The 12,127-nt window shown below is 41.2% G+C and overlaps 1 protein-coding gene across 1 annotated transcript in view; it reads left to right on the top strand.

Moving 5' to 3' along the window:
* LOC101849736 (vacuolar protein sorting-associated protein 13A) overlaps window positions 1–12,127 on the top strand; it is a gene marked incomplete at both ends in the record, with an annotated part of 94,914 nt that overhangs the window by 31,407 nt on the left and 51,380 nt on the right. The window contains 11 exon segments of the mRNA XM_013089622.2: window positions 2,477–2,697; window positions 3,254–3,401; window positions 4,357–4,441; window positions 5,276–5,475; window positions 6,866–7,017; window positions 7,449–7,540; window positions 8,496–8,806; window positions 9,360–9,479; window positions 10,213–10,374; window positions 11,283–11,379; window positions 11,901–12,076. Of these exon segments, the coding sequence (XP_012945076.2) occupies window positions 2,477–2,697; window positions 3,254–3,401; window positions 4,357–4,441; window positions 5,276–5,475; window positions 6,866–7,017; window positions 7,449–7,540; window positions 8,496–8,806; window positions 9,360–9,479; window positions 10,213–10,374; window positions 11,283–11,379; window positions 11,901–12,076 (1,764 nt within the window).

The following is a 12,127-nucleotide window of genomic DNA, read 5'->3' on the forward strand; positions in this document are numbered from 1 at the left end:
TAATTCTAAGCTGTTTTTCTGTTGACTGGCTTTTGGTTTAGATCTGCACAGCACAGAAGCAATATCAAAGTGCTCTTATGCCACAGTAATTATAGTTGATGGACCCTTTATAGCTCACTGGGGCAGCCATATGTTTCTTCGTACTTGTTTTTCTTTGTGTTTAAGTGGGACTGTGGTGTGCTTCCTTCCCTTTCTTTTTTTTATATCATTTTTTTTTCTATGGTAGGAATTGGGATTGGGGGGGGGGGGGAGTTTTAATCAATGTTGAGTACTTCTTGCTCTTGGAATGTTTATTGATGTTAATGTTGAGCATTATTATGTTACGTGTTAATTAAGCCGTAAGCTTTTTTTCATGTATTTTCTTGTAACCGTTGCATTCACAGACAGTTTGCTTCCTCATCTCAGTGTCTTTTATCTCATCTTTGAGCACGTTTCAATTACAGCTTGTCTTTGATCCCGTGATTTTTTTTCTAAGTTCACATTTTTCTGATGATTGTTATGTATCTACGTTTATTCACCTTGCTTATTATTTTGTTTACAGTTCTTGGAAAGACTGATTCGTTTCTGTGATACAGATTAGTTTAACTAAAGCTTTAAGGAACAAAAGTCGTTTTGATATAGGAATGTATTCAAAAGGAACAATCAAATGCCGTTCTTTCATTTATTAGAAAGTGGCTAGCAAATATCAGTGCATGGCAATTCAAAGATTCTATTTGCTGTAGAAACTGTTGTCGTATGCTGTTATATCTCAGGAAGATATTTTACAGATTACTTGTATCCCCCATCCTTCTGCTGGGATGTATTCTTGTCTGACCAGCATGGGTTAGCTCAGATAATCCGGTTCAAAGCATCTCATCCCGCCCCCTTAATGATCCTAACGCTAAAAAAAAGTTCATCTCGCTCACAACATCACTTGGTTGTTTGCAATCATAACCAAAAAAAATTACCAAACCTCAGCACATTCATCCATCTATAATCACAATATAATGTTTACTGCTTGGGTCATTCATCTCTACTCAGTTTGGTGTTTGTTGTAACCAATTAATAGGTGAAATAGGAGTGGAGTGGTTTGGAAGTTTGTGGCACTGAAAACTTGGATGAAAGAATTGGCTTTTATACTAACAGGTTAAATAAGAGCGAAGTTGATGATGGTAACATTTAGAATTATAAAACTGGTTGCTTACAAAGAAGGAAGTGGGTGGTTGGTGGGTGCTCTGGTGTGGTTTGCTTCTTCTTTCCTATCAAACGTCTGTCGTCCTGATCTCTCCTCCTCCTTCTATTTTGTGTTTGTTACTCTCTTGTAACACCTCTAATCTTCGGCACTTATATGACCCTATTGTGTTGCAAGTGCCGTAAAACTCTTACTAAAACTAAAACAAAGAAGGAATAACCTTTCATATACTAAGAAATAAATTGTGAAAACTGATGCAATAAGCATTTACAGCCTGATCTTTTACCTCGGGAGAAATGTGTTACTAGTTCATTTTGTGGGACTTCTTAGGTAGTTTCCTTTTGAGCCATAGTTAAAGACACAAAAGAGCAGTGGGTGTTTAGAGGGTACCACTGGCAGGTCCTACTTCTTTATATTCCCTCTGTTGCTTCCATCTGTCTGTCTTACTTTTTACCGGCACCAAATTTCCGTTATTGGGTCGATTTGCGTCTCTTTACTAAAACAAATAAACGAAGATAACAGAGCAAGGATTATTGATATTACAATTCATGAATAAGAAAACTTTATTTACTTAAAGTTCTATCTTCCCATATAATGGAGTGGATAAGGAATAGAACTCTGAAGTTGCTTACACATCTCTTATAATGGTTACCCATTATCAGTCTAATGGGAATGAGCTCACTGCTCAGTATGTACCAGCTTGTCATCATATCAGAGACTTTGTAGAGAATTCAGAAATTTTACATGGCAAAAAGAACATGAAGGTTGTGCTATGGGACAGTGTAGAAGGTACCCCACATTGTGACTGGATAGAGTAGAGGAAGATATGACTATTACTAATTTTTAAAGCTAAGGTAAGATAAGATTAAAGTTAAAATTGATAAGATAAGATATTGACCTTCACAAATTCACAAAGAGAAATTTCCTGCAATATTATAAATTGATTGTATCAAACATCTATCATGTTTATCTCCCCTTCTTCTTTACGGTCAAACATCTATCATCCTTATCTCCCCTTCTTCTTTACGGTCAAACATCTATCATCTTTATCTCCCCTTCTTCTTTACGGTCAAACATCTATCATCCTTATCTCCCCTTCTTCTTTTTTATGTTTGTTACTCTCTTGTAACACCTCTAATCTTCTGGCGCTCATATGACCTTATGCAGTTGCGAGTGCCGTAAAACGTCTACTGAAACTAAACTAAACTAATATTATAAATACTGATAGTTGTGTATTGAAGTTAAAAAAAAAAAAAAGCATTTAAAAAAACAAAACAAAAAATGAGTTGTGCCCCTTCCCCACAGGTGTCGGAGATGGAGTCACAGAACCTGCGTGTGAATCTGAACGTGGACCTGCGCACCCCGACACTGCTGCTCCCTCACGACTCTAAGTCCACAGAGCTTCTCCTTGTGCAGCTGGGAGACCTGACGGTGGGGAACTCCTTCCTGCACACAGAGGGCTCGGGGGCCGTGCAGCAGGAGTGGAACCACATCCGGGTCAACCTCAGTCACGTGCAGGTTCAAAGGTCAGTTTTTTTGTACTGTTCAGTATTTTGTACTCTTATATCCTTTTTTCTTTCCTTTCCTTTTTTCCTTCTCTTTATCTTTCTTTCCTTCTTTCTATCTTCTTTTCTTTTGTTTTCCATCTTTCCTTCTTTCCTTCCTTCTTTTCTTCTCTTCTTTCCTTCCTTCTTTCCATCCTTCTTTCCTTCTTTCTTTCCTCCTTTCTTTCCTTCCTTCTTTCCTTCCTGCACACAGAGGGGTCGGGGGCCATGCAGCAGGAGTGGAGCCACATCAGGATTAACATCAGTCGTGTGCAGGTTCAAAGGTCAGTTGGTGTTAGGTTTTTTTTGTACTCTTTTTCTTTAATTATCGCTACCTTCCTTCATACCGATCAAGCTCTTTGTTTTAAGGCTTTTCATACTCTTCTTTGCATTCTTCTGTACTTCATTCCTGCTCTTTAAAGGATCTGGAGCATGCCAGAAAGAATAAAACGACATCCAAAAACATTTTTAAAAACCACTCAATATATTTGCTTTTGTTCATGCTTGTACATCTGTTGTTCTGTCTGTCTGTGTGCAGGGTACGTCTGAATCTTGTGGAAGACACCACAGAGATCCTGCACACGGTCCTCGAACCGCTGGACTTCCGAGCAGACGTGAAGATGGCGATGAAGCCGGTGGTCAACAACGTGGTGCTGGATGTGTCGGGGCATCTGGAGAAGGTCAAGGTGAGATTTTTTATTTTTTGAGAAGTATTTTACGATGCTCGCAACTGCATAAGGTTCATATGAGCACACGGGACACATAAGGCATTTTCAGTGTGGTAGGAATTAATTTTGAAATTCACCCAGGTGGTGGCTGAAGTTTATTCTTATCAATTTTAGAACCGCCAAGGGATCTCTAATGTGTGCAGCTTGCGCGTGGGCCCTCCGGGATTTTTTCACCCTTATCGGAGAAGGCCAGGTGTTAGATCTTACCTACTCTAAGATCAGGGGTGCGTCTGAAAGACAGCAGTAAGAAGGAGCCAGGAGTAGCAGTAGAAAGAGTCAGGAACCCAAAAGATGAGTCTAGGTAGCTGCTCAAATGTCTGCTTGCTTGGTTATCATTTGTGATTGTGTGCTTACAAAACCGAGATAAGTGCAAGCAGATGGAAGGTGTCTCTAATGGGTCCAATTTCTTTTCTTCTTTGCCACTTTTATGACCTAATTGTGTTGCAAGTACCGCAAAACTCTTACTAAAATTTTTTTTAAACAACTGATATACATTGTGTCGTTAAGGTCATAAAACATTACAATTGCAATAATAATTTTACTGTCTGACTGTCCTGTGGGTGATTAGCAGGTGCTCTGGTGTGGTTTGCTCCTTCTTTCCTATCAAACGTCTATTGTCCGTATCTCTCCTCCTTTTTTGTATATAGGTTACTCTCTTGTAACCCCTCTAATCTTTGACACTTATGTGGCCTCTCCTCCTTATCTCTCCTCCTTCTTTATTGTGTATGTTACTCTCTTGTAATCCCTCTAATCTTCGGCTCTTATACGACCTAATTGTGTTGCGAGTGCTGTAACACTTAAAATTTAAAAAAAACAACTGATCTATATTGTGTCTATGAGGTCGTAGAATGTTACAATTGCTGCAATATTTTTAACGTCTGACTGTCCAGAGTCTGCGTTGTGTGTTTTGCAGGTGTACATTCTCCAGAAGGATCTCCAGCTGATCCTGGGTGTGTGGCGCTACAACCTGACGGAAGGGTCGCCTCCCCCTAGCCCTGGTGAGTGCTGGGTGGTCAGAGGGTGCTGCTGCTGGTAAACCGGACCCTTCTTCTTCTCTCTTCCTCTGTTGTTTCTGTCTGCCTTTCCTGCCTTTTCCCCATACTAAATGATGGTCTTTGTGTCGATGTGCTTTCTATTTACTCAGATAAACAAATAAATTGATGATTGTCTAGATTCTGCACTTTTTGACCTATGGCTCTTCCGTCGAATATTTAATTTACTTCAGCCAATCATGTCAAGGGTGTGCTGATGGTTGAGGGAATGCCACTGGTAGGACCTACGTCTGATCTTTCCCTCAGCTCTTCCTGTCTGTCTGACTTGCCTTTTCCGTACTTTAAATGACTGTTATTGTGCCAATGTGCTTCTCCTAACTTAAACCAACAAACTAGCAATTTTTCTTCTTGGTATTGAATATTTTTAAAAGACACTCCTCATGTTTCCTGTTGTCCTGTAGGTAGGGATTTTTCTTCTTCATGATGCTGAATGTTTTTCACTCTTCACATTTTTCGCTCTTCATATTTCACCTTTGTGGGTGGTTGGCGGTGCTCTGGTGTGGTTTGCTCCTTCTTTCTTGTCAAACATCTATCTTCTTTATCTCCCCTCCTTCTTTTTTGTGTTTGTTACTCTCTTGTAACACCTCTAATCTTCGGCACTTATATGACCTTATTGTGTTGCAAGTGCCGTAAAACTCTTACTAAAACTCAACTCCTCATATTTCCTGTCGTCCTGTAGCTTGGGCTTTTTTTTTCTCCATGATACTGAATGTGTTTCACTCTTCATATTTTGCACTCTTCACTTTTCACCTTTGACCTTTAAACCCCCCCCCCCCCCAGGTATCTTTGAGTCCCCGACCCTCCAGAACCTGCAGGCGACGGCCCAAATGACCGCCGCTGTTGACCACGACTCACCGGTCCACTCGGCCGGAGCCGTCTCCTCGGACAGTGCCGCATCGCTGGACCAGAAGAGTATGACCACTATCCAGTTCAAGCTAGACGGGATGTGTATCACGCTGTTCACCGACAGTGGAAAAGAGGTCAGTGGGTTGGACAGTGGAAAAGAGGTCAGTGGGTTGGACAGTGGAAAAGAGGTCAGTGGGTTGTGGTCAATAGTGAGGCATCCCTGTGAAATCGTACGTCTTCAAAGTTATGAAATCGAAAAATACAACATTTTCCCGCCGGTTTCCCTGTTTTTCTTGAATTTTTGTTTTTTGGCTCAACACCTTTAATGTTTATTTATAAACAAATTTTTGTGTAGATTTTACTGAAAATTGTTGATTAAAGGCACAAAAAATATATGTTTACCCCATTCCAAGGACTCTCAAGCTTTTGGCAGTCACTAAACTTTGGCAGCCATTTTCTAGCTAATTTTACCTCTGAAACCAGACGACCCCCCACCCCCCCCCACCTCCTTCAATCACCAATATTTCAACTTCTAGTCAAGATAAATGGTCATTATTTTCATCAAAAACAATAAAAATGAACAAACTTTATGATGATACCAAAAACTCCATATTCCCAAACATTGACCAGCACCTAATTCCACCGTGTCTTGACACAATTAATCATTGCTAGATGTCACGTGATTGGTCAGTGAGTTGTCTGTGTCTTTGCGTGATTCGCTAGTCGTCTTTTGACTGTTTGGTTTCTCGGAATTGGTTCAGTGTTTTGATTGGTTGAATGACATCATCACTTTGCTGTGATTCCTTCATTGTCTTGTGCTTTTCTTCTCTTTTTTTTCTCCATTGCTATTTCTCTGATCTGTGCATGGCAAAGAGTGTGAGCCACTTGTAACTTGTTCGTCCTATATCTGTACTTCCCCTTCCTCTGTGTGTGTGTCTGTGTGTGTGTGTGCGTGCATGCGTGTGTGCGTGCGTGCGTGCGTGCGTGCGTGCGTGCGTGCGTGCGTGCGTGTGTGTGTGTGTGTGTTTTGAAACACCAAACCGATGTGCCGGTGTCTAGACAATATAGATAAATATTTTCCTGTTATTCTTGCCTGTCTGTATTGCTTTTACACCGAGTCAAATGGCCGTTATTGTGTCGATGTGCTTAACTCAAACATATGACAGTGAGTGGTTGGTGGGTGCTCACTCTGGTGTGGTTTTCTCCTTCTTTCCTATCTAACATCTGTAGTCCTTATCTCTCCTCCTTCTTTTTTATGTTTGTTACTCTCTTGTAACACCTCTAATCTTCGGCACTTATATGACCTTATTGTGTTGCAAGTGCCGTAAAACTGTTACTAAAACTAAACTAAAACCCATGTGCCAGTATCAGGACAATAAAGATTAATCTCGTCTTATCTATCATTCCTCCATCTCTGATTTGCTTTTTTTCCCATGCCCAGCTAATTGTGTTGCAAGTGCCGTAAAACTCTTACGAAAACAAAAAGACGTATAAAGTGTGTGACATTTCTCCCCCCCCTTCCAGCTGGCCACACAGTGCAGCCTGTGCTGCCTGGACATGGAGAAGGTTAATGTGTCGGGGATGTCACACAGCGACGGCGACATCCGTGTCAGTATCTCGCTCATGTCGCTCAACGTCACGGACACCAGACCTGACAGTCAGCTGGCGGTCAAGAGGTATGTTCGGGGTTTTTTTTATTGCTTTTTTCCAAGTGTTCAGATATAATTGTGTTGTTTTATTGCAGACATTTTAAAGTTTTGTTCCTCATAAGGGGTCTCACTGCATTCTATGTTTTTTTCTCTCATACCAAGTATGTACAAAAGTTCTGTATTCTCTCCATAATTGTTTCCATAGTTCAATTGAATAATAATCATTGTTTCCCTTATTGTCTTTCCCATTATTTCCCATTTGGTCAAAAACGTTTTTGCTCGTTGTTCTGATTTATTTGGAAAAATTGATACAATATCTTGTCTACAAAATCTTTATAATAATTTAGCAATAGTTTTTCTTAAAGAACCTTGAACAATATATGAACAAGATAACTTTTAAAAATATGTTTGATTTTAATGCAGAAGCTGACCGTTCGCTGTGGGCCTTTTTATTTCAGAATCCTGCACTGCACAGGAAAAGCCGCAGCCTCTGATGATCTCCCCTTGGTGTCTCTCATCTACAAGATAAGCGGCGACGGCAACCAGAAAGGTGATTTTTGTTTTGTCTTTTATTTTGTTGCTGTTCAAAAATGATAAAGAAGGCAGGTGGTTGGAGGGCGTCACTGGTAGGTCCAACTTCTTTACTTTTCATCCGTTGTTTCTGGGTCTCTGTCTGTCTTCCTTTTTCCCATCAATAAATGACCGTTATTGCGTCAATGTGCTTTTCTTTAGGCAAGCAAACAATCAAACAAATGATAACTATGCCTCTACTAGATGCTGTATGGGTTCTTTAGAAGATGGAGCATTATAATACCCATACAAGTTGTCCGGTGATTGAAGTTAGGGTGCCACTGAAAGGTCCATCTTCTGTTCTTTCCCTGTGTCATTTCTGTCTTTTTGTCGTGCTTTCTTCCCCACAGGTAAAAGCCATTATTGGGTGAATGTGCTTCTCTTTACTCCAACAAATATGTCTACCTGTACAGCTTTGTAAGTGTTTTTGGCTGATGTGGCACTAAATTTTAATCAAGTACTTTAGTAAAAAAAAGTTTGCTCTTTGTCGTTTTATCCTAATCAAAAGTTTTTCTCTTTATCATTTTATCCCAAACAAAAATGTTTCTCTTTGTCTTTTTCTTCCTGCTGAAATTTCCTCTTTGTCTTTTTATCCCAATCAAAAGTTTCCTTTTTATCCTTTTATCTCAACCAAAAGTTGTTCTTTTTGTCTTTTTATCTCAACCAAAAGTTTCCACTTTGCTAAAAATGTCCTTATTTTTCATTTTATCCCTTAAAAAATGTCCTTATTTTTCTTTTTATCCCTTTAAAAATGTCCTTATTTTTCATTTTATTCCAGTCAAAAATTTCCTTATTTGTCTTTTTATCCATAATCTACTAGTGTTGATAGGGGCGTTAAACCTATACCATTCCATCATCTTTTTTTCCCAATCGAATGTTTCCTCTTCATCTTTTTATCCCAATCACAAGTTTTTCTCTTCGTTATTTTCTCCCAGCTGACCTGATGGTAGAGAAGGTCCGGCTCAACGTTCACATTCCCTACATGCTCATCCTGCTCGACTTCTTCAACGGCGCCATGGAGACGGTCAACCAGAAGTCCCAGCAGGTGACCTCCCCTTCCACGCCCGGTGGGCGGAGCCTAGCCCTCCCTCACTACCAAGCCCAGCCCATCATTTCGTCTGACGAGCCAGGCTCCTCCCCCGGCCCCGCCCAGTCGACGTTCACCGTATCTGGGAGTCTGAAACAGCCAGAGATTGTTCTGTACGCCGATCCAACGAAGGCGAACAGCCGGGCAGCCATTTTATATGTGAGTGTGAGAGAATTGTTTTTGGAGTTTGTAGAGAAAGAGTCATATCATTATGCGAGAATGCATATGAGGACAGCATCCTATAGCAGGAAAAATGTCACGGAAAAAAAAACTTAACAGAAAGTAACTGTTTCATTCTGTTTTTCAGAATCTAAGGGCCTGTAGCAGGCTGGATTAACTCACTGCAATTTTGTTTTGTGGTTGCCATTTCTGTTCTTTCAGTGACGACTCTTTATGTGTAAAAAAGCACCACCAAAAAAAACACAAAAAAGCCTGACAGTTTTGAACGTTACATGCTTCTGAATTGCTGTAGTTTTAAAAATCAGTATTTAAATTTGTGTATGACTGTTTGTTCTTTCCTTATTGCACCACATACATTTGCACACTTTGACAAAATATAAAATGACTGCTCTTTTCATTGTTAATCACCATTTTGTTTCCCTTTTGAATGTATTTCATTGGAAGGACTTCGTTGATGGTTGATTTTTTTTTTTCTAATACCTTTTGAAAATGCCAATTTTTTTTTTCTAATTTAATCCATGTTCTTCAACAGTCTGACATTGCATTTGAATACAAGACAGACCAGATAAAGCAAACAGTCTGGGCCAAGGTCACGGAACTCAAGGTCGCCACGTGGATGAACATACAGAAAATCTCATCCTCTGGGAACTTAGTGAGTGACCGGGGCTGCCCACTTAGACAATGCTGAAATAGCGAGCTCTCTAGGATGTGTTCAGAGATTGTTACATGCACTGATATTTCTTCTGTTTTTGTTGTGATCAGGTCTAGACTGAATATGGTGGGGAACACTGTACGAGGTAGTTAGGCCTACTTCATCCCAGTCAAATATCTATGAATGGAATAGGATAGCTGTTTTGTAGAAGCAAATGATGTATGTATCAAGCAAGTATAGGAGACGTGCTCACAAAATGAGTTATTTCTCAGACTTCAGCTCTATGGACATAGATGCATGAAATTTGTAAGTTTAGTTTTTACAGTTTATTATATGAAATGATAAAAGACATGTTAAATTTAAAGAAAGCATCAGTTAAAAATAATTTGATATGTTGATCTTCAGCCAACATCTCCATTCATGGTTCGCAAAAACTAACTCATTTTGTCAGCAAGCCTCACATGTGTTAGTGTGTTTATATGCTTGTATGTGTATTACATATTTATATTTATGTCGCAGAAGGTGGTTAAAGCATCTTCAATTTTTTCCATTGGAGGGTCTATAAAGCATATTACCATCTTATCTTAACTCGGTAGTTAGCTCACGATGGTGATTTGGCGCCAAGGCAGGTTTAACTGAAAGTATGAGTCTTCCTCCCCCCCCCCCCTTCTTTGTATGAGTATGTTCTTTGTTTTTTATGCTCAACGAAAATAAATCAAAATGACTGCCACAGGTTCTGCTGCCCTGTGACCTTGAGTTCACTCAGAAGGTCAACCTGGACACCAGCGCGGTTGAGATGTGTGTGGAGATGAGCAAGGTGCAGGTGTTTGTGTCAGCATCGGTGATGCAGCTGTGCTGGGACGTGGTGCAGATGTGGCAGGGGGATGGCAAAGAGGTGAGTGTGTGGGGGGGATGAGAGAGAGAGAGAGAGAGAGAGAGAGAGCGAGCGAGAGAGTGTGTCTGTGTGTGTGTGTGTGTGTGTGTGTGTGTGTGTGTGTGTGTGTGTGTGTGTGTGTGTTTGTGTCAGCGTCAGTGATGCAGCTTTGCTGAGATGTGGTGCAGATGTGGTGCAGATGTGGCAGGGAGATGGAAAGGAGGTGAGTGTGTGTGGGTGTGTATGAGTGTGTATGTGTGTGTGTGTGTGTCTGTGTGTGTGTGTGTGGTGAGAGAGTGAAAGAGTGTGTGTGTGTGTGTGTGTGTGTGTGTGTGTGTGTAGGTGATGAAGCTTTGCTGGGATGTGGTACAGATGTGGCAGGGGGATGGAAAGGAGGTGAGTGTGTGTGTGTATGAGTGGGTATGTGGGGCGTGAGAGAGAGAGAGAGAGAGAGAGAGAGAGAGAGAGAGAGAAAGAAAGAGTGTTTGTCTGTGTGTGTGTTTGTGTCAGCATCGTTGATGCAGCTTGGCTGGGATGTGGTGCAGATGTGGCGGGTGGATGGCAAAGAGGTGAGTGTATGTTTATGTACGTGTGCATGTGTGTTTACCATGCCACAGTAAATTTCTCTTTATGAAAATGGATAAACTGTTAAGCTACATAAGAGCCTTCTTTCAAGCAAGGATGTTTGCTGGACAAACGCAATTTGCAATTTGTTATCATTATCATCAATTTCGTTACATTATTATTATTATCAATATTACTATCACTGTTGTTATTTTGTAATGTTGAACAGAAGATGGTAACTTGATCTTTCCCGAGCTGCTGTTTATTTTATTACAAGCTTTATAATAATAAGCTTTCGGTGCAGAACTATATTATAAGTATTGTAATTGCACACTACCCCCCCCCCCCCCTTTTCACGCCCTCAGCCCAAGCCAAGCACCCCGCGACCTGACCCAGAGGTCGACGTCAAGAGTCTGTGGGGGGTCAGCAAGGTCACCTCGGAGCGCTGGCTCAAGGATGTCCGTAAGTTCACATAATGTTTCATTTGTTGTAAGTTTTAGGCCGAGAAATGTCTTGTCTGTCGGAATATTTGTATAGATTTCTTTCTGTCAGCAAATGATAGGAGGACACCACTGGTTGGTTCATTTTCTTTTCTTTTCCTCTGTTTTTTATGTCTGTCTGTCTTTCTGTCTGTCCGTCCGTCCATCTGTCTGTCTGTCTGTCCATCTGTCCGTCCGTGCGTCTGACTGTCCATCCCTCTGTCCGTCTGTCTGTCCGTCCGTCCGTCCGACCGTCCGTCCCTCTGTCCATCTGTCGGTCTGTCTGTCTGTCTGTCTGTCGGTCCATCCGTCTGTCTGTCCGTCTGTCTGTCTGTCCATCTGTCTGTCTTGCCTACTCCATACAATTATCGTGTTTCTTCTTCCTCAAACAAATAAACAAAATTGGTGCTGTGAATTGCTCATTACCCATGGCTTGCCATAGCCCGTTCTTTAACTCCCTTAGCTCATATACCCACCCTAACCCACCCCCTCACCGCCTTCCAGCGGACCAGGCAAACATCGTCCACCACCTGCGACCGACAAGCGTGCCCAAAGAGAACCTCAAGGTCACTGTCCAGGACATCAACGTGTACTTTGAGATCGAGACCCTGGACCAGCACGTGCCCATTCTGTGTGTACACACGGCCTTGGACGCCAAGCTAGAAGAGTGGTCCAGGAAGGTAGGTTTTTACACTCTTTTTAACACAGTTTAGAACACCCCCGCCCCCCTC

This window comes from Aplysia californica, unplaced genomic scaffold (genome assembly GCF_000002075.1).
Source record: "Aplysia californica isolate F4 #8 unplaced genomic scaffold, AplCal3.0 scaffold01000, whole genome shotgun sequence".
Lineage (NCBI taxonomy): Eukaryota > Metazoa > Mollusca > Gastropoda > Aplysiida > Aplysiidae > Aplysia > Aplysia californica.